This window comes from Crocodylus porosus, unplaced genomic scaffold (genome assembly GCF_001723895.1).
Source record: "Crocodylus porosus isolate Cpor-Errol unplaced genomic scaffold, CroPor_comp1, whole genome shotgun sequence".
Lineage (NCBI taxonomy): Eukaryota > Metazoa > Chordata > Crocodylia > Crocodylidae > Crocodylus > Crocodylus porosus.
Window position 1 is genome coordinate 78,556,708 of NW_017728947.1, and position 22,306 is coordinate 78,579,013.

Here is a 22,306-nt window from a genome sequence, read left to right on the forward strand (position 1 = left end):
GGTCTGCTGTAGTGGAAGCTGGAAGGTGCCACTGCCACTGCCACTGCCTGAGCTGCTGCTTAGAAAGGCATGGGGCGGACCAGGGGCTCTTGGGGGGCTCTCATTTCTTATGAGGGGCTCAGTCCCCCCCAAACCTCCCCCCTGTATTTTGAAGCCTGCTCATAAATGGTGGGTTTTCTGCTGTGGGTACCTGTTTTTGAGGGAATAATAGGGTGGGTTGTTACAGTAGCTGCCTTTATGGTGTAAATAGTGTTGGAATATAAAACCCAGCAAAACTCTGAAGAGCACTTGGCAGAAATGTGGTTTTATATTTAAAAGACATTTTCAAGTACCAAAGCATAGATAATCAGAACTCAACCAGGATGTACGTTACTTGGGGGAGAAGGGAGGAAGGGTAGGGCAGAGATGTGGATTGGCTATGAAGGAAAAAATGAATCCATTCACTAAGATGGGCCAAGTCTGCCTTTGGGGAGCCACTGGATAATTTCTTTGGATTCTTCCTGCTCAGAGTCATAGAGGAGACTGATTCCCATGGAGAGAACTATTAAAATGTTTTGTGTGTACATGTAAATATATGATTGAGCTCTTAGCAACAGAGAACTAGTGTTTACCATAAGAAAATGGTAAATCCTTCTCTGTACATGCAGATCTTTACCTCACCCCACTGTTTATTGGCATCACTGTTCTCCACATCCCTGGCCAGCTGTCTCCCTGCCCTGCTCCCATGTAGCTGGGAACCCAAGTGCTGCCTGCATGTTATTTCTGCCTTTCTTTCTCTCTTTTTTTTTTAAATAAATGTTTGTGAACAACAACAGAGCTGTACTGACAGCCCCAAGGAATGAAATGTTCTGGCAACATAGAAGTGACAGCAGAGGAAATGGCTGTGCAAGCTTTTCTCACTCACCACCCTGCCAGTCTGCCTTTATTCTGACCTAGAGTGAGATAGAGTCCAGGGACTATTCGGAGGTTGGTCACTGCTGAGTGTCATACTCTGCATATATTTGTGTAACAGAAAATGCCACTAGGAGTTGGCCTCAGATCCATCAACACAATTTCACAAAGCTCACCAAGTTGTCATTGACCAAGAGCAGCTTTTGATCATAAGAGGTTGCCTCCAGGTTTCAACTGGTATTAGACAAGTGAAAAGCTTGGCAGTCATCACTGTCCCTTGATCTTGCCATACTTCAAGCTTCAGAGTACATGGCAGAGGAAGGCTTGTTTGCCATATCCTAGCCATCCTCTCATGGAAAGACCTGTAGACATTGCTCATCTGAGGACTTCATTTTCAGCTCCCAAGGAGCCTAAGGACCATGCAGAATTTGCTGAGCAGATTGAAACAATTATTATCTTTGTGTCAGAAGTGCAGCCCATGAAGACTAAAGATCTAAAACTGCAATGTCTGGCATTGACCTGGGCAGTTAAGTCTCTTGAATGGAGGTATAACACTATATGCTGGAACTTGTGATTGTCCTACACAGTGCCTTTGAGTTACAGGCAATGGCAGCTGTGGGCTACTGGGTGAAAAATTAATGGGATGCAATTGATTTCATTGGCTTCTTGTAACTCACATAGGTAAGTTTTTCACCTGCTGACACTTCTGTATTTCAGCAGGATTCCCCGCACTAACACTAACTCTAAGGAAGGCTGGGTGATGCCAAGTACACCTTGAAGGTCCATCTGGGTCTTCAGCATTCAACCCACAGCCCATTCAGTTCTGAAGAGTTAATTACATTTTTAAATGGAAGTCGGTCTGGTGAATGGAACTGGATTGGCAATGCTGGTAAGCCCAGAACAGGACATAAGGGGAGTTCCATATAGCATAGGAGGAGCTGCATACAACCTATCTCCAGTTTGTTTTCATCCTGACCTAGAAAAATATGAGGTGAGGACCATAGACAATATGTCAGTATTGACAGTGGTGAGTCACAACTTGGTGCTTCTGCCACCCTCACAGCTGCTGGGCATTGGCTCTGACCACGCTGCAGCCCTGCACCCTACCATCAGCATGGAAATGGCAGGGTGGGGGTGGCACATATGCCCTGTGCCCCTCAACATGCGTCACCAGTGATGAGGAGTGTTTGTAGACTAATGGGGCTAAGCAGGTATACTCAGGATTACATATCCTCCCTGCCCAGTTTGCATCCCCCACCCCACTTGGTGGATTCATCCTTTTCCCCAGTTGCCATTCCTTATTACTTTAATATTAGAGATGGGCCCCAGCCCCATTTGGATCATTTTGGGGAAAGAGCCAAGAATCCTTCCTCTTGCCTGACCTTGCAGATCTGTTTGTCTTTGGGTTCTGTGGCAGGCCTACCCCTGCAGGGGAGCCGTGTGCCCCAGCAGCCAGCTAACCTGCACCCTCCCCTTTTATAGTCCTTCCAAGCCTCTACCCTTTATCTTGTGTGCCTTGATGCACCCAGTTAAGCGGGCAGCATCTGGAGTCTCAGGGGAGGAAGTCTTGTGGGGGAGGGGAGGTAATGGGCAGTCTTTAGTCAGGGCATTGCCCCACAGGCCTGCTGTCTAAACCAGTCGTCTCCAAACTTTTTTGATTGTGCACCCCTATCAGTAAAAAATTTTTGAGCACGCAACCCAAAATATATGTATATTTATATTCGCACACCCCATCAGTAAAAAATTTTTGAGCATGCATCCCCAATATATGTATATTTATATAAATATACATCTAAATAGAAGTTCTAATATTTTCTTCCTGCACCCCAGTGGATCATCTTGCGCACCCCCTGGGGTGCGTGCACCCTACTTTGGAGACCACTGGTCTAAACTGCTCAGAAACAGGAGGCAAAACTTCAGCAAAGGCCTGTTAGCTGACCGAGCACGGGGCTGCTTGTGAGTCTGAGCCCTGCCAGCTGCCTTTACCCCAGCCACAAAACTCTTCTCTTAAAGGGTCCTGACTGGTTCTGTTGGCTTCATAGCCATCCCCCAGTAACAGGTCAAAGGTTCCCTGTTAAAGTTCAGGCTCAGATTTTAGTTCAGAAACTCAAATAATGACATTTCAATCAGGTTTAGGTTTGGCTTTTAACAGTTTTAAAATACGTTGGGTTTCCTTGCCAAAGCAATCAGAATGTAGACAGCTGTTCTTCAGGGCTGGAAGGGGTAGAGCTAGTGGGCATGGAGGGACCTCCTCCTCAGAGACTGGGAATTTTGAGAAGCTCATTATAGCTCTGCTTCCCCAAGCACTTCTGTTGCTGCTTCACTTTGTCATCTTCCAAACCTCACAGAAAAGCTCCAGTTTGCATTAAGCACCAAATGGCTTCCACTTAAATAGCAGTTTGGAGGGGAGGGCTACATTTGGGGTCTTATGTCCCTTACACACATACACAAACTCTGACATTCCCCCAGTGCAACCATGTTCTGACACTCTCCCCACTCCCACTCCCCCTGACTGTATTCAGACACTGGCGCAAATAACTCGTTCATGCAGGGCACATCTGAGCTGAAGGCGTCAGAAGAGCCATTTCATGCTTGATTGCATTCTCTAATACAATCCACAGTGAGAGAAGAGAGAGTGAAAGCATGTGTGTACATACACAGTGCCTGTGACTATTTGCAGAGTGCATTTGGTTCTAGTGTGCAGCTCTGGGTGGTAAATTAGGGGTACAGATGTAAAGGGGAAAAGGGTTGTGATTTTACAGGTAAACCCAACTGCTCAGTGTGAAAAAAAGAGAATTCCCCTTTCCTTTATGCTTCCTCACCAGAAACTGATGCAGGACCTGGGTTGGCACTAGGAACTGGCACTCAAGTGGTTGGATGTAAGAGGGGTGTTGGATGGAAGGGGATGCATGGATGGGTTTAGTAGAGTGAGTGTTAACTTTTGCTTTAGCTCAAACCACCCATAGTTGGGCCTGGAAAAAAGTATAATCCTATCAGAGCAATGACTTCTTGGGTTTGGCTAAAAGATACAGAATGAGTGAGTAAGTACAAAAGATATGGATTGAGCATTTTCAGTGAGGGGAAACCTAGAACACTTTAAACCAGGGATCAGCAACCTTTGCTGTCACAAGGGCTACAAATCTCTGTCTCTCCTTGCTCTCTCCAGCTCCCTGCACTTACCCTCAAATGTCTGGTCCCTCTGCAATAAGGATAAAAGCTACAGGCAGAAGAGAATGACAGAGAGGGCAGCTCAGTGTTGCTGCATATCACCCAATTCCCCATGCTCTCCTGAGCCAGGTTGGACCTTCATGGGCCAAATCCAGTCTAAGGGCTGGAGGTTCCTGGCCCGTGCTTTACCCTGTGACATTACTGTAATTAGCCACTGAAAGCCTACCCAGCAATCATCAGAATAAAAGTGAGCATACTCCTTTTTGTCCAGGGCCATAAGCAAATCTACATTAGTCAGAGGTGAAGAGGACTTCATTTCTTGTTCCAAAAACGATAAGGCTTTACAATTTGAAGTTTGGCAGACAGTAAGCATTGGTTCTTTGAAGCTTATTGCTTCCATGTCTCTCAGTTCCTCTCATATATGCACATAGAAGTTTTGCTGGGAACTAGGAGAGAAGAGAAAGTGCAGACTGTCTTGACTGTCTTCCTCATAGTTAGGTATGTTAGATTGTGAAATAGCTCTCCACAGGGGGTGTTGGAGGCCCCCATGAATTGGGACAACTAAAACTGAATTGGACAGTACACTAGTCAGTGTGCATTAGGGAGCAATTCTGCCTTGATGTCAATGAGATGGATTAGGTGAGAGCTGGGTCTTTTCCAACTCTAGGTTCTTTTACATGATTTTGTGATAAAAATTCTGCATTGAATGATCTTCACAGCTCTACCTCCTGTGGGGTTTGGCTGCAATGAAAAGGGACACTAATTCATGCATTAATGCATTTATGTAGATTTATAAATTGTGCTGATCAAAGAACCCTTTAGTGCATATTCAGGGACTGAAACAATAATTACAACGCTGTGCAGGTTGCCACTGTTCTTGCCCAAGAATCTAACTCTGTCCCCTCAGAGAAGAATATCAATCTCTTCAAGCAAAACCCTGTGCCAATAGAGAATATTAAGCACTTTGTTTCTTAGCTCCTTTCTTGTGCTCAGCTCTCCAGTTTTTGTGACATCCTCTAAGAAGATAGAAAAAATATAATTGCTTCCCCAATTGTTTTTGTCATTTTCTAGTTTCCTAGCACTCATTCTGCCTCCACCTCCTGACATTTCTTGCTTTTCTAATAACACTTACATCTGGATCTTGGTTTGTTTCTTCCCATGTTTGCATCATAGCACCATTAATGAAGTCAGCGTAGCTACAGAAACATTAGCTACCTGGTAGCAGTAGGGAAAAATGTGATAGAATGGCGGACACCAGACACAGACAAGACCTGGTAGGACACATTTGTGCTTGTACAGATTTATCCCCTACAGTACCTCTCCTGTGAACAGAAATGAGTGTTACCCCATCTTAAAAAGAGAGCAGACAGTCAAAGTTGTAGGCCCAAAAACAAAACAGAAGTTTTGGTCATCTGTTCCTGATTAACTTCCCATAGACATCTTTTTCAGAGCTTTGCCTAGATTTGTTTTTAATGTTTGCAAGATGCTAGAGTTTAGCTGCAGCTCTTAGAAGTCTGTTCCACAGTCTAATACAGTGGTTTTTAACCTGTCTAAGGGGTCCATGGAAGACTACTGTGATCAATCAAAAGTATGTGAATACATAGGCTTACAATTAAAAGGGGTCTGCACCTCCATTCAAATTTTTTTAGGGGTTTGCAAATTTTAAAAAGTTTGAAAACCACTGGTCTCTTATATGAGAACTTTTTTTCCTGCTATTCAGCCTTAGTTTGTCTTTGGTTAGTTTCACCCTATTACCCCTAGTTATACTTCAGTGAACTGTTCCAAACACTTCTTTTCTTATTTAGGATTTTTGCAAGTCTTTGATAGGCGCATGACCACAGCGCTGGGCAGTGAGCATGCCCCGCCTCCTGGGCTATGTCGCACCTGGGTCTAATCATCTGCCATGACTTACTGTTATGCTGGGTTTTACTTCCAGAGGTGGTGTTCAGTGGTTCCCGTAGAACCCAGGGCAACTCTGCTGGCATGTCTTCTGTGGGGCTCCTCCTCTCCTATACCCCACCACTTTCTGCTCAGGGGGCAGGGCAACAATGCCCCCGCGCTGACCACTTTTTCTTCAGCATGTGGGGTATGTTGGTGCCTGGCGCCCCCTTCTTCCACAGATTTTTAAGTCATTGGTGCCCTTTGTTGGGCATGGTTTCTGGTCTGGGTTCCACCTGGCCAAGTCCTACAATGCTGCAAGGTGTGTCCCTCCACACCTGAACAATACTCACAGTTCTACTAGCCCCCTGCCAGAGCACTCTGGGTCTGCGAACGCTTGAGGGACATGTGTAGTGCCAGGGGGGTCCTATGCCAGGTTCTTCCCTTGGTAGTCTCTGGAAGTGCCCTATGGGCTGCCCTCTCTCAGCCCCAGCTGACCTGCGTGTTCCTGCAGAAGTTATCGCAGGTGCCAAGAAGTGGTATCGGATCTGTGCTTCTTGGCTCACCAACTGCGGCAATCAAGCTGGTGCCTGCTGGAGTCCCTAGTGTTGCCTGGGCAGTCCGGGCTTCCAAGCTTTTTCCAGGGACTTTAGCCCTGGGGAGAGCTACCGGTTGCCTGCTGGCTCTGTGGCATGCGTCCGGGCCTTTCCTGGGTGCTCCAGTGGCGAGACAGGTATGCACTGCTTCTCTAGGCATGGTGGCCTTGCACGGATGCCCTGGGTCCTTTCCGGCCATGGGGAGAGTGTCCGGCTCTGCTGCTGGTGCTTCCACCTCTCTGCCCCTGGCTGCGCTTCTGGGCTTCCTTTAAGCCCAGAACGACCAACTGGCGGAGCTCCTTCTGGCTGCATGGAACCAACTGGCTCACTTGCAGATTGGCAAAGTGGATACCGGCGCTACGATAAGTAGGTCTGGAGCTTGTCACAGGGTCCCAGAGGAATATCAGCATAAACAAGGGGCACTGAATTTCTAAGAACAATGGGCTTTACAAAAACCCGTTTACTCAGAAGCAGTAAAACAAGTGCAGGGCTTGTTTTGTTGCGTGCATGTCCCTTGTCCTTTTGAAGTTCCTGATGATGAGCTTTAGATCACTGACATCTTTCTTCCTGACACCCAGCTAGCTAGTATTTAGAGGGACTGGTAGCTCTCTGTAGTGTTGATTGTACCAAGGGCACTGTTTTAGAATATTTTGTCTTTTGTGTGATGGTGCTTCTGCAGGGTCGAAGCAGCCATTACCTGTCATCCCTGAGTGAAAAGGTGATGTGCCAACTTGTGCACAGTTTGTGAATGGATGTTTTGTTGTGATGGTTGCTAAAGCAATACAATCTCAGGTTGTGTGATTCTTTTTAATGCCAAGCCTATCCTGTTTGTGGATGGCAGAGTGAGCACCTACTGTACATTTCAAAGACATCAAGGAAAGCTGTTGGAAAATTACTGGACACAGTTCATTTTACATGACATCACGGTATAACTATGAAAATATACAATGCTATCACAGTCTATGCTCCCTTGCAAGTGTACTGAATGGAAACATGCTATTTATGGGATCAAATACTCCACCCAATAAGTGACAACCTTGAATACAGGCTATATGATCACCAAATAAAAATCCATATGCTAGAGGAGAGGTGCTGCTGATTCAATATGCTCTGTCTAAACTAATACTCAGGATAGTGCTAGGGTAAGCTGGGCAGCTGAAGGAGGTGCCAGCTCTCAAAATAGATGTAAAATAGAGGCTGTGCCACTTAGTGAGCACGGTGAGACAGTGCTAATCTGTGTGTCCTGAGAAACTGTAGTCTTGAGTAATTGCATTTTGTGTTGTTAAATTGTAATTTCAGGTGAATACAATATCTTCTGTTTCCTTTTTATGTCTGTTTTATAGGGTTACTGGGTATGTTTAAGCAGTCATCCTTAATGTACTCCCCAGAGTGGCTGCATTTTGGTGGCAGGTGACACGACTTCTGTATAAGGACTCTGTAAAATATTGAGGGGTCCTTTAAGAGTAAGAGTGCCATAGAAGGCTTCATTGTCTGCTATTGTTTCTTTTGCTGTCTGCAGAGGCTTCCATCCTAAGCTATGACGGGAGCATGTACATGAAGATCATCATGCCCATGGTCATGCACACAGAAGCAGAGGACGTGTCCTTCCGCTTCATGTCGCAGCGTGCCTATGGACTTTTAGTTGCCACCACCTCACGAGACTCTGCTGATACCCTGCGCCTGGAGCTGGATGGAGGACGTGTCAAACTCATGGTCAATTTAGGTATCGTATAAAAACTCCCCCCTTCACTTTTAATTTGGGCTCGTAATTAGTGTTTTTTTCTCTGTTTTCTTTATTTCTGTTGGTTTGATCTGATTGAATTGATTTCCAAAGTAGCTGCTAAGACCTTTGTAATGATACACTCTGTGGAGAGGAATTCTCTCCAGCTGTTGCTGCATGGAGATTTGATGTCAATTCTTGGTTATGGATAGTGGTGATTTTAAGTCTTTATGTTTTTAAGTTTCCTTTATTGGTCTGGAATTGATTAGCTTTGTGTAAGACATGCTACTTGGTCCATCTTTTGATCAATCACTCTCATTAATCCAGCCTCTTTGTCACCACTCAAAACATTCAAAGCAAGATGTGGGACAGATGCCAAAGAAAGGTGTGGAAGGGAAACAGGAGCTATGACTCCTAAGCCCTTAAGAACGCAATAGCATTTGACAGTAATGGCCCCCAAAATTAAGTAATTTTACTGTAGGTTGTAGCCATTAGGCTATTACTTTGAAAGTTTTGGTATGTTGGGCTTCTTTTTCCAGCTGAGACATCAGTTGTAAAGGTAAAGGGGAAATCCTCCGACAGCTTGTTTCCTGCCTTCTCAAAGTTATGCATTCCCAGATGAAACCTGCTCGGCAACAAATCTGACAATATATGTCTCCTTCAGAACAAAGGCTTTCTTTTTAAGCTTAGTTGAGAAACAAGGATCTGTAGAACAGTGAAAATCTCCCAAATGGTTATAATTGTCTAGAAATTCTTGAGCTGAGGATATGACTCCCTTCTCCTTCTTCTCTTAGTGTTGTAGGGCATCTGTGTTGATGGGCCAGAGCAGCATGTAGGGAGAGAACACGAGTGGGGCCATAAGGAAATGACATCTTTTCCTCTATTTTGGGGAGTTGAAAATTGTAAGTGCCAGAAATTAAACATGTTTATCACTTATACAAGTGCAACCTGTTGACTTCATGCAGTTGCAGCAATATACTGGGGAGGAGAATCTGAGCAAGAAATAGAGCCATACAACTAACTAGAAATGCCAAGCCCCTCCACAGGCATGCATGCATGCTCTGTGATGATTTGGGGTTTTCATTCTAAATTCCAAGCCCCATTGTGACAGCTTCCAAATATTATGAACTTTCAGTAGGACACTCAACCTGAGCCTTGCTTTGATGTTTATACTGTACAATGGCAATTACACAGCAATCTACATATCAGTGTGACCTGAGCATTGATTCCTGTCACAGATAGACATGGATGACATCATTTAAAGGATCCTGCATCAGAGCTAAAAAAGCCTTAGGTTTAATAGTGCTTCTTTGGACTGCTTCTCCTCATCTTCTAGTTCCATTCTTGGAAGCCAATAGGGAAGAGAGGGTAATATATTGCCTTGTAGTGAATCCATCTAACTGACCCAGGAGTTGCATTAATTTGTCTCAAACAGAATTGCTTTTCATCATCTTTGGGTTTGGAAGGCAAAATCAAACTTCTTGATTACAACTGGGGTAAGAGGCTGAAAATGGGATGATTTATAAAAACGTGTGTTCGTCTTTAAAATGAAAGATGAAAACAAGCTCTATTCCAGGAGGACCTGCAAGGTACTTGAGCTTTGCCTTAGTTGGAAGAATAGCGCAGTTACCCAGGTTCTGTTGTCTGGAATTTACCTGCTGTACTCAGTGTGTCCACCTAGCACAGAAAAAGAGGCAGCACCAAGTGACTGATCCTTGAGGAAAGATATCTTCTTCAGCCATCAAAATGCCTTCTCAATTGAAGAAAAGGTGCCACTATTATAGTATGCTACAGCAGAAGATGTAAGAGGACCAGAGAATATCATAGGCTGAAAATGTCCTCTTTGGGGAAGAGTTTCAAAGAAATACTCTTCTGCAGTCTAACATGAGGAAAAGGAATCCTTCACAAAGCTAAAGTGCATCTGTGAGTGTGCTTTGTCTTCCAATCCAATGCTGTCTCTGGTAGTGATCTAACACCTCACCAATTTCACTCCTTTTCACAATCTCCTTTTTAGAAATTGTTTCTAACAATTTGCTTTTCATATAACAAACTGCTTCAGGCTTTGCTATGTGCTAAAATGCTGTGAGACTGCATCATATATTAATAGGGAAAAGATATTTTAAGTGGTCAAAGCAGGGGGCTTGGGCTACCTGGGTTTTACTCTTAACTCTGCACTGACTGTCTTCCTGATCCCCTTTTATCCTTCTTAGTTCTGCTTCTCCTCTGACAGATGGGTTTTGCTGAAACTTAATGTCAGTTGCTTGGAACCCAGGACCCAGTTACCCCCATTATCTGAATTCCCAAGATTTACAAAAGTGCCAGATGTCTCCTAAGACCTTGAATCAGGACTTCCTTGCTTTTTGGCTCATCTCTTTACCAATGCATTGTGACAGAGATAGGTCCAGTTTTAGACACTTAACTAGAGAAAATGATCTTTGCAGGCCAAAGAGCCAAGCCATCAATTCCAAGTTTGTTAGCTTGTTCTTTGAGGAGACAGGTCACATCTAAGAGGTCATGAGTGAAATGCAAGATCTTACTGTTTAACTCAGTCAAAATCCCCTTTAAGTGACTAGGTAGACATCATTTTCAACTTAAACTAATTAAGCCTAAGCTAAGATCTGGCCAGTCATACATCAGAATCCCTAAAGCATCTGATAATGGATATGTATAAGCAAGGACTGCTTTGAGTGGTGTCTAATGTAGTTGTGTTTTTCTTTTTCTTTTTCCTTTAAGATACTTAAAGCTATTACTAAGAACTGTCCTTCTCTCTTGTTCTATTCCATTTGGTTTTGACTATGGTTTGTGTGGCTTTTAAGGTCTTTTCTGTGCTTTTTTGTTTCTTTTTCTATGTATTTGAGTTGTAAAGCTTCCTCACACCCCATCGGCCATGGTAAATCAAAAGATGGTATTCAACCCTTCAAAGGCCTGAAGCCTGCGGCCCGCACAGCAAACAGCCCTGAGAACAGAGTGTACAGAGCAGCCTACAGGGGCTGGCATATCCCACTCACTTCCCCAGCACTCATTGTCAAAAACTAAACCAGGAGCATTTACTCCAAGTCAGGCTTGGGTGGGCGTGTGGGCAAGGGGAAGAGCCTTGGCTGTTAATTCTGTTTCTTTAAAGGGCATAAGGAGTTGTTTCAGATATAACCCAGACAGGTGCCCGGGGCAGTGTCTTCTGTATGTTAACAGCACATTTCACAGCATATTGGATGTTTGTTGTGTGAAGATTAGAAGCCCAAATGTGACAGATCTCACAGTTCAGTTGAGAAAGAAATGGTGTGTGTGTGTGTGTGTGTGTGTGTGTGTGTGTGTGTGTGTGTGTGTGTTGGGGGGAGGTAGAGGGAACTAGAAGATGTTTAAAGAGGATGGGGGTAGAGTGGAGGTAGGGAAAGGAGAGAGAAAGAATTGTGTTCCAAAACAAGCTTTGGAATCACCTCTGCAAGTCCAGTGCTGAGAGGCAGAAAGAGAGAGAAATGACCAATCAGAAGCACACCACCTTTATCCAATGCCCAGCCCTTGCCAAATCTGCCACTTGTCTGTGTATAAGAACTTTGAGCTCCTATTCCCTCTTCTTCTAAAATCACTGTCAGTGCTGGTGACTGGAACATAATTCCTGCCTCCACTACAGCATATAGCCAGCTCATCTGACTCAGACTCCTACAGGAGAGCCCAGCCTATCGTACCTCCCTCTGTCTGAGCTTTGTTCCCCTGGGTGGCAATGACGCCTTTAGCTTTCTAAGACAGCTATTTCTGTCTTGCCCCTGGGAGGTATTTGACTCAGTGGCCATGAGTTCAGAGTCATTCAACATCAGTGAGGTCATATACTTCCTTCCTCACTTCCCAGAAGAAACAGTTAATCATACAGCTCATTTTGTATCGTGCGCATGCGTGCACACGCGCACACACACACACATTTGTGAATGCTTTTATATAGCATTTCACAAAACAAACTCAAACTAATCACATAGGCAACACTTACTCTTTCACACACACTGATGCACAACATCCCATTTTGCATCCGTTTAGCTGCACAGGAACCTTTTTGGATCCATTTCACTCAGCCTACATATGCCACACTACAGCACCCTCCCCAGGCAGACACACCTGGTCTTAGCATCCCACAATCCTTACTTTCTTTGACACTAGCAATAGACTTTCTTTTTCATGATCAGTGTACACACCACACCTCACAATCACTGTGTTTTTAATTTATTTTCAGTTTTCCTAGAGGAGTTGACACCCTGTGGGTATTTCTACACATGCAGTAATGTGCATGAATAAACTCTAGGGATTATTGCTCCAGAGCTTTTTGGTCCCACCATTTGAACGTGCACCCGGGACCAAAGACCTCTGGAGCATATTGCTCTGGAATTTATTCGTGAGCAGCACATGGAGCCCAGTTGGAGCAGTCCAGGCTGGCAGGGGACCCAGAAGGTCAGCCTTCCAACCTAGGGCTTCTCTGACTGGGCTCCACATGCTGTGAAGGGACTGGTTGAGGCATGAGGGTGCTTCAGTACAAGAGCTTCCTGCCAGCTAGTCCTGCACTGAAGCACCCTGTGCCCCAGCCAGCCAGGGCATCGTCTACATGTGCGCTGCTGTGCATGAAAAAACTGCAGCAGGGTAGTACTTGTATTTTCCAAGTACTACCCTGCTGCAGAGTTTATTAGTTTTGTGCACCCTAATGGGCACACGTAGATGCCAAGACATTTACTGTGCAGTTAATTAGTCAGCTGCACAGTAAACATCTTGTATAGATGCTCCTTCCGTGCAGCAGTAACTAGGCTTCCATAAATCTGTCTTTGTATCTCATCCTTCCCATTCACAAATGTTCTTTTACAGTCAGATCTGTACCTTATTGAAAGACATGGAGATCCATTCTCCATCAACCCATGCATAGGATGCCTCCTGTCACTGATTCGGAAGAACAGCCCTATGCCTTTAACAATGCTGGGTGAACTACCTCTCATATCTTAGCAATACATGTAAAGTGGGTGACTGTTTCTGTTCTGAGATGCCCTTTTTTTGGCTCTCTCATCATTCCAGATGTAGGAGTGATTATTTATGGTAAGAAAGGACTGTGAGCCCCTATATTTGCTCACACCATCCATTCTCAGGAAGGGCCTAAGGTGTGAAGTTTGCATTTCCAAATGTTCTTCCTGGTAATCCATCACACACTCTCACCCCAGGCTGCAAACGTGGGGATTCTTAGTATTTCCTGTTCACAGAAAGGCTGATCCACATCTCACAAAGAGACAAACACAAGGACACACAAGCAAGTATGATTCTCACAGCCTCACATAACTGAAAATGGGGCTACCTCAAGCAGTAAGTGTGTCAAAGGAGGGGAGCAACACACGCAACCAAGTTTTCCAATAGGCAAACAGGACCTCATCAATGGGAGACATCAGGGGGAAGATATAAAGAATAAATTCAGCCCCTACAGTGCAAAAGGTCCATTTTGGCTTTCAGAGTCCATCATTTACAATCCTTTGTTTCTATACCAACTCAAGTTTCATATCTCCTGTCCTCTCTGCCTCTACACATTTGCCCTTCTCTTAAATCTCATGCTGATAGTTCCTTTAATGCTAGTCCATCATACCAAAGCTATTAACAATCTGAGCAGGAGAACCTTTAGACCCGAGTAAAAGTGACATTCTCATGAAATTCCAGGGCTGAGAGACTCTGTTGAACACTTGTTGTGAAGCTTCTGATTTACTAAAAGAACAGTAATGAGATAAAAACACCAGGCTGGCTCTTCCAGATCCCCATTTATGAACACATTGCTTTCTGGCTTTGTCTTTACCCTCCAGACATCTCACTCACTGATTGAACTTAGCAGCTGACTAGATCAACAGCTGTTCTGGTCATGTACACCTTCAAAATCCAGAGGAACAGAAAACCCCTTTTAAGTTAGGAAGTCAGCCAGACTGAAATAAAGCAAATCCCATTAGTAAAACTCAATTACAGTATACCTTAGGCAAGGATTACCAAAAGCCTTATTGCACCAGTAAAAATGCTGGGGGAATCCCAGACAATTTTCTTTATTACTACTAAGTTTCCTTGCTGTGGTTTCTTTGGTTACATAGTCCTGGCATATAATCTACAGCTTTTAAACACATGCCCTCCACCCCACTGCCAGGAAAAGCATCTTTGCACGCTGTAATATTTTTCTGGCTTAAAAGAGAGGAGTTGTTTTGCACCTTCTTAAAACTGGTGTAAGAAGGACACAAGAGTTTCCCATGTGATAGATTAACTCTTTTTTTTAGCTGTGGGTCAAAACTGGGGCTCTTGGGAAGGAAGTAAAGTACTTCAAGTTTTTTTATATATCTGAGAGATTCAGTTAATATTTTGCTATACCTGAAGAAGAGTGGGAATCCCTCCGATGCAAAAGCTTGCTTTGGAAACTTTCATTAGGGCTGCTGTTGATACCAAAAGGTAGCCTGTCACTGGTTTACATTCTGGAGAGAGAAGATGAGGCAGGGACACATTGGGTGTGTCTACATGAGATGCATTAATGTGCATTAGCTTAATTTAATGCACATTATGGGTGTGCATCTACATATGCGCGCCCTTAATGTGCATTAAAAACGGTGTTTTTTTATTGTAGCTGTGTTGGTCTAAGGACATAGGCAGGCAAGGTTCTTTGAGTAGAAGTCATATCTTTTATTAGACCAAATGAGTACTTTTGGTCAGTTAGTCTACTCAGTTGGTCTAATAAAAGATATCACATCTACCCAAAGAACCTTGCCTGCCATTAAAAATGGTGATATTTGGCTAACTGCACCTAAATTTGATACAAATCCAGATATCAAATTTAGGCGTGATTAGTTAAAGCGCATTAACACACATATAGGCATGACCTGGCACTAACTTTAGTGCTGGGTCTGCCCAGCCACTATGGGCCCATGGCAGGGCTGCAGGGCTGCATGGCAGGGCTGCTAACTTTGGTGCCAAGTCTCTGCATGTGTAGACACCTGCCAAAAATTGCTTAATGTGCATTAGCTTAATGCACATTAAATTTAGTCACACTTAAATGCACATGTAGATGCACCCATTTTGTTCTTAGGTTCTCAGAGACTAGCAATCTAGTGCTGTAGGAACAGTTTTGAAGCTCCTTTGGCAACTCATTAAATGGCGTGGTTTCTCTTTGTACTTTTAAGCAAACATTTACCAGCCAATCTAGTAATCAGTGATCACATTTGTTTCAGTTCTAAAGCACTGGTTTCCCCACCTGATATAGCAGTTCCCACAGAAATATTCAATAGCTCTGTATAAAGAAGCAAAGCTTCTCTATGCAGATCAATAACATATCGGTCAGAGAGTTTAGATTCCAAATATGACAAATGAAGTCAGAACACTTCTATGTGTCTCCATAGATTGCTTAATACTTTGTCCTTAAAAAAACCCTATTGATCCAGCAATACTACTTTTTCTTGGTTTCTTTCTCTCTCTCATATTTGCTTGCTTCTTCCCTCTCTCTCTGTCTCTTCTGCTCTGGTCAGACAGAAAAAGACAGTTGGTTTCACTCCTGTATATTACAGAAAGCTGCCCTCACCCTACTTCAACCCCTGCAAGGGATATAGCCACCACTGCATGGTGATCGTACCAATTGCTCCAGGGCTGTTTGCTCCCACTTTTCTGTTGCGGTTGACGACACATGACAAACCTAATCGCACAAAACCAAACCCAGATTTTCTTAAGAGAAATTCTGCTTAGGAACAGACTCTCTCTGGCTTTGTTGCTCCTGATTGGTATGTCCCTGATCACTGAGACTCTTTATTTAGAATCTTATTCTTCCTCCCCATTTTTTTCTGTTTTTAAAAATTATCTTTAATTTCAGTTGTTGAAAGGATTGTCCTTATTGCACCCTTTGCAATAAAAATTATTTGGCCTGGATATGCAGCAAAATTAGCCCTCTCCACTTCTTTGTCCTTTCCAATTTCTCTCCTCTGTCACTGTCTGTATATCTGTTACTGTTGGGCCATAACTCTGTGTTAAAGACTGCCAGCTCTACTGGGCAAGGATTTAGTTACCTGACAGAGGCTGACCTACGTGGTGTCCAGAACTCAGAAGCTTTGGTCCCCAGCTTGGATCTCTCATGCGAGAAGATCTCCATGGTCAAAAATGCCTGTTGCCAGCATGATGTGCTAACTTAAGTTCAGCTTGGACACCACCAGAGGGAGAGTTCATACTCCCAAGAATCAGAGCAAGACCTTTATATGCAAGAACCTGCTAAGGGCCTCACCCTGAGTCAACACTGAGCCCCTAAAATTTACAGTAGGTTAAAATGGAGGAGCTGGTGGTCAGAAGCTCTCCATCAGGCCGCTGCATGGTCAGATATTTTCTATGTGCAGTCTCTTTGGTTACTACTTATTGGTTAAAACAAATATTATTCTGGTTCTTTTTGTTTTTTTTCCTTTCTTTCTTTCTCTCTGTGCTCCCCTTCCCCATTCCTGTCTGGAGCCCCTGAACGAAGCAGGTAGGGCTGTCAAAGATTCCCAGACCTGCCACTTCACTGCTCGTTTCATCTTCTGCCTGACTGTTACAAGTCTCATTCAGTACTAACATTCAGGCAGCAGGATGAGACTGGACTCTGAGGAGCTGGCTGGGCTGGAGACCTTTGAAACAAAAACCACCCACCCATCAACCAGTCAAAAATACCTCCCAGCTCCAAACTCTAGCTGAAATCTGGGCTGGGCGTTCGTGCGGTTAGCAGTTTGCAAGTGGCCATTTTATGATAGGACACAAGTGGGCAGTACATTAACCCTTTCCTCACCTGAATGGACAGTGGCAGTGTGCCTATGCACATTTTTTTTCAAAGCATTCTGGCCTAACAGGGGGAATGAAGAGGGGGTCTGTCCTTGAGAGAGGTGGAAAGAGTTAAATATTGCACCAACAAACCTTGCTAGACTGATTTTTCAGGTATACTGTGTTGGACAGATGGTGTATTTATGCAATAACAATACAAATTAATTCAAAAGAAACCAAGTGTAAAGGTTGCCTTTAAACTTCAAGCTTCTTAAAGAAATTGCAGAAGGTTTAAAAAACAGAGATGACACTGGAGTATGACTTGCATTTTTAGGGAGATTCTTTCTGTGCCTTAATTGTCAATTTTTTTTCTTTTAATTAACATCAGTTCATGGTCTGAAGCAGTAGATAATCTTAGATGCATAGGTTCCCTTAAAAAGAAAACTTTTCTGTGTCGACGTGGATATATATGTATATCGGTATATTTCTTTATACATATGTGTGTATATATATATATGTGTGTGTGTTTGTGTATATATATATATATATATATATATATTTATATGTAGCTGGTATATAAATATAAAATGGCCACATCTCTTTGCGTGTGTCTGTCCCCGGAAGGGTGGACTGATTGTTTTTGGATGTCTGCAGCTGTTACCTTGAAGGATGCAATTTCATCTTTCATTTATTTTTCCCCATCTAGACTGTATCAGGATAAACTGTAACGCCAGTAAGTTTTCCCTCAAGTTTCATTTTGTTCTCTATATATATTTAAAAAAAGAAATTAACTTTATTTCCTTTGCTATTTTATAAGCTGTTTTCTTTTTCGTTTTTATTTTTTCCCTCTCTTATTCGTTTTAAATATACTTGAAATCAAAAGTTGGGTGGGATTTGGGGTTGGGGGTGGAGAGATAGATAGATTTTGTGGTGGTATGTGAATGTTTTGTATGTGGTTTCTCCACGGAGGAGATGAACTGTTGTTTCATGGCTTTGCAGAAAAGCATCTGGGGAACCAGATGAGCTGAAAATGTATGTCAATAGTAACCTGTTGTCTTTGGGGAAACACATAAAGAACACAAAAGGGCAACAACAGGTACTGTATGCACTTCTCCACTACCAAAAAAGGCACTGCTATTAAAAAACTGTGTTTGAGTCAAAGTGGTGGCTGCTTAATCTGCTATTTCTTCAATGATATTTTAAGGGGGTAGTGGGGTGGGGAGTAGAGAATAAGTCCTTTGTAATAAAGATGGTATCTAGTGGGCTGCTTCAACACCTTGTCTTTCTGTGACAAAACTGGTTGAAAATGAAGCTGTGATCCCCTTTCAGTTTCTGTGGGCACGTCTGTATGTTCATTAATGTGCCGTAGTTACTGTGTGTTTAGTTTAGTAGTTCCTTGATGAAATACTAATTGAATGCTCAGTAACTACATTTACTGTTTTTTTGTCATGGTTATTGCGCAATAGCCTGATAAAGCTGGGCAGTAGCTTATTAGCAGGGTTTTTGACTGGCACGGTACTGTGCAGTGTTATTAGACTACTGTGTAGTAAGCATCTTGTGTAGACGTACCTTATGAGACAGGAAGAGGCTTAGGAACTCTAAAAGGTATAAACATTAAAGACACCATCTAATTCAAATCCTCTGTAGCACAGCAGAAAAAACCTCTCCTGCCCTGTTTAAAAAAAATCACAAGATAAGAACTTGTTGAAATTAAATACAAGCCCCAAACAACGAAAATAACCTCCCAAACCTGGGATAGTTTGGACTCAAGGTTTTGTTTGAGACTTATCTCATTAAAACAACGCTTCTTGCTGAGCTGTTGTCCCCTCTATTCTTGGCTCCATGGAAGGGGGTTCAGTGGCTCAGGTGGTATGGTGAATATTTCTAAATCTTTGTGTGTCTAAGAGGAGGAAGGAACATGTTGTGTGGGGTCACTTCGTTAGCTTTCTTACAGCACGGAGAACTCCGTTCTCTCAAATGAACAAGGCTGCTTGCAGCCAATAGTGAAGCAATAAACCTTAGAGCCAGCAGCAGCAATGACAGGATCTCTTAGCAAACCAGGCCCTTGGCAGTTGCCTTAATTTGGGACTCTAGCTGGAAGCCAGACATTTTAGTGTTTTATATGTAGTATCAGTCAAACTACAAGGAACTCTATGGATGCAGGAGGGGAAGGTACGCACCTGAGCAGAAGGCAGTTTTGCTTCCCTCCCTAGTCATCTCCACTCTCTACTGAAGCAGAAGTAACTAGTTACACCTGAGATAGCTCCTAACCACCTTCAGTCAGACCCCAAAGTGGGAAGAGGCTCATCAGTGGTCATTCCATTTCTCTGACAGCTTACCTGCTCTCTTATGATCCATAGGCTTGCTCCAGAGTCCATTGAATATGGACGAGTACACAGGTATGAGGCAATGAGTGGCACAGAGATGGGTGTGAGTTGTAGACTATGCACTCTGTGCTGTGCAGTGAAGTGCAGGATTGGTTTAACGGACCTGAAGATGGAGCCAGTGTTTAAGTTACTTTTTTTGCTTTTAGGTTTGATTTAATTTTGTATTCAAGGGATGCAAAGCAAAGTCACGAGAAAAATCCCCCAAGCCCCAGCAAACTGCGGTTGCTAATTGCCACCCAGCACTACTGAGGAGATTTGCATAAAACAGGATTGTTTGTTTCCTAGTAGTTTTCCGCCTCCTTGCTGCTTAGTTTTTCGTCCATCAAACCACTTTTACCCTAATGCTCATGAAGGTGTCACCTGAGCACCCCTCTCAGCTAGTAGCATCTGATGTCCTCATCCAGCTATCCTTCTGGTAGCAGCCGATTGCTACAGTTTCTGCCACAAAGGGCTATGTCTTCAGGTGGGGAATTAGCCACAGGAGCAGGAAACAAAAATTCTGTTTTCATGCAAATCCATGTCCCTTAGTAATAATACAAAAGAATTAAAATCAAGCAATGAAAGGCAAAAAAGAGGCAGAAAATTAGAAGAGCAGGAAAACTGTCTCTAAATCAAATGTTTTTGTTGAAGTTTCCCCACAAGCATCTGCATGTCTCTCAATCATTTTGCTTTCATGCATTTTTAATAGTTAAGACTTTTGCATTTTTAAATATATTCTTCCTCTAAAGATTTTTATTAATTTATTTATTTATTGTAGAGGGAAAAAAGGATTTTCCTAATTTATTTTTCATGATCTCCTGCTTTGCTGGTGGTTATATTTAAAAACCAACCAAACAGAAACCAAACAAAGCCCCTGTGATGTTGCTGACCTGGTGCAGTAACTCAGATCATCTGTCCTAATTATTGGACGGGAACCAGATGTGAAATGACTGATGAGGATAGTGTGTATCCCTGATCTACTCAGTAGTGCAACTTGCTAGGCAGGAGCAGAGCAAAAGCTCAGTGGGGCCATCTTCATGGGGCCATAAGTACTTAGTTGCAAAGAAGTTATATCCTTGTCTAAGGAATCCCCCAGGTGTGTGCACTGATCAAGACTTCATAAGTAGTTTGCACCTCTTCCTGGACTAAGGATAAAATATGTTTCTAAGAGTCATGAAAAAATGTGTGCATTGGGGAAGCTGATGAGGTGATAGAAGGAATTTGGGGGTGAGGTTAAGTAAATTCAAGGAATAAATCTCCTTACCAGTTGAAGAATCTCAGATCATGCAGTCATCATTGCTATTTGAATATGGGGAACCTGGGTCTGGTTTTAAAAGTAAACAGAGTTGTTCTTGGGAGATCCCATGAAATAGTAAGTGTCATGTGGCATGGTATCCTGTAACCAAAAAGATTACAGAGGATTGCAGCACACGATGACAGGTAAGCACTTGCCTTTGGTTAATACTGCTCTTTTCTTTTCCTTGAAAAACCTTTTTTTTGTATGAGGGGCATTCTTTATGCATCACTGGGTTGTTTACATTCCCTAATAATGCTGTTTGTTGTCTTCTTTTTCATTTATACTGTTCCTCTCCATTCTCCTCATATCCTATACGTTGGATAGGATGATTGATTTTGTAGCCCATGTATAGAAACATGTTCTCTCTTTCATGTATTTATTTTATTTAAAAATATCTCCCCACTTTATTCATTCTTAAAACAAGAACTAGCTGTCTAGCTGCCTTTTGTCTACCTTCCACTGACAATCTGAATACTGGAAAGCTCAACACTAATTTCACCCAGTTGTAAATCAAAGAGTAACTTAATTAAACCTATGGCCACGTCCACATGACCAGGGGTGTGCATTTGCAGCAACACAAATCAAAACAGCACAAATTTGTGCCACTACTTTGTGCTGCAGTGCATGTCCCTGATCATGTGGTTTGCAGCAGGACACATTGTCCTGCTGCTCCATGTCTCAGGGCTCCCTGCTCCCCTTTCTCTGCAGTCATCCCAGCACATAGCACTTGAGCATGCTTTGTCACTTTTTTCCAGGGGTTTTATTGCTGCTAGGAAATGCCAGTGGCAAGTTTTGCCCATGCTGCCAATTATCCATGCCATGCATGGTTAAACATGCAACATGTGCAGTTTGTAGCACTCCAAAATTTTTTCAGTGCCACAAACCACATGTGCTTGCATGTCTGGATCTGGCTTATGGAGTTATCTGATTATAAAACCACAGTAACCAAGATCAGAATAAAGTCCTCAGACTGGCAGTTGTGAAGCTACATTGGTTTCTCAGCAAAGGTCTAACAAAGAAAACAATTGTGTTGTCTGGGTTTAAGGGAGAGAGTCCTAAGTATCAATGGCCTTTGCTTTTGCAAGTATAAACCATTTTTAAAAAATATTTTGTGCTGCATTTTGAACATAAGAATACAAGATTTCAAAAAGGGGAACTGTTCTTGGATTCATCTCTTCCTATCTGATGCTTCTTGAAGTAGCCAACATCCTCAGGAAGATGGGAAGAAAGTCCTTAAAATGTTTCTAAACTGTGGGGCAATACTATGCAATTCTTCTTTACCTTTCCAGTGTGATGTAGTCCTTACTTGCCTCATCTCCTTTTCAGTGACCATGCCTCACCTCAGTCCAGAAGGTATATTTTCAGTGTGGTAGTCAAGGAAGGGGCAATGCCAGATGTTTTTCAGAATTAGTAGTTTTTGGAAGAAATCGCTCAGGCTATTTTTTTCTTTCCTCGCTCCTGGCCCTGTCCATCTCCCTTCTGCTTTCCCTGATGGTATGCCCCTGATTATAGGTAGGTAGGTGAATTCTGCTATTATACGAGGTAGGACCTTGAGACAGAAGTAGTCTTTGGTGCAAGGAGTACTGCTGGCTTTTCACACAACATTTCATAGTGTAGCCTTCACTTCTTACCAGAGTGTGCA

At 43.1% G+C, this 22,306-nt stretch overlaps 1 protein-coding gene across 8 annotated transcripts in view; it reads left to right on the top strand.

The window, feature by feature from the left end:
- The window catches only part of NRXN3 (neurexin 3), a 1,400,777-nt gene that overhangs the window by 509,500 nt on the left and 868,971 nt on the right, over positions 1–22,306 (top strand). For all 8 annotated transcript variants that reach the window (XM_019552167.1, XM_019552163.1, XM_019552159.1 and 5 more), the window contains 2 exons: positions 8,053–8,256; positions 17,708–17,734. In XM_019552167.1, the coding sequence (XP_019407712.1) occupies positions 8,053–8,256; positions 17,708–17,734 (231 nt within the window). The remainder of the gene's footprint in view (positions 1–8,052; positions 8,257–17,707; positions 17,735–22,306) is intronic.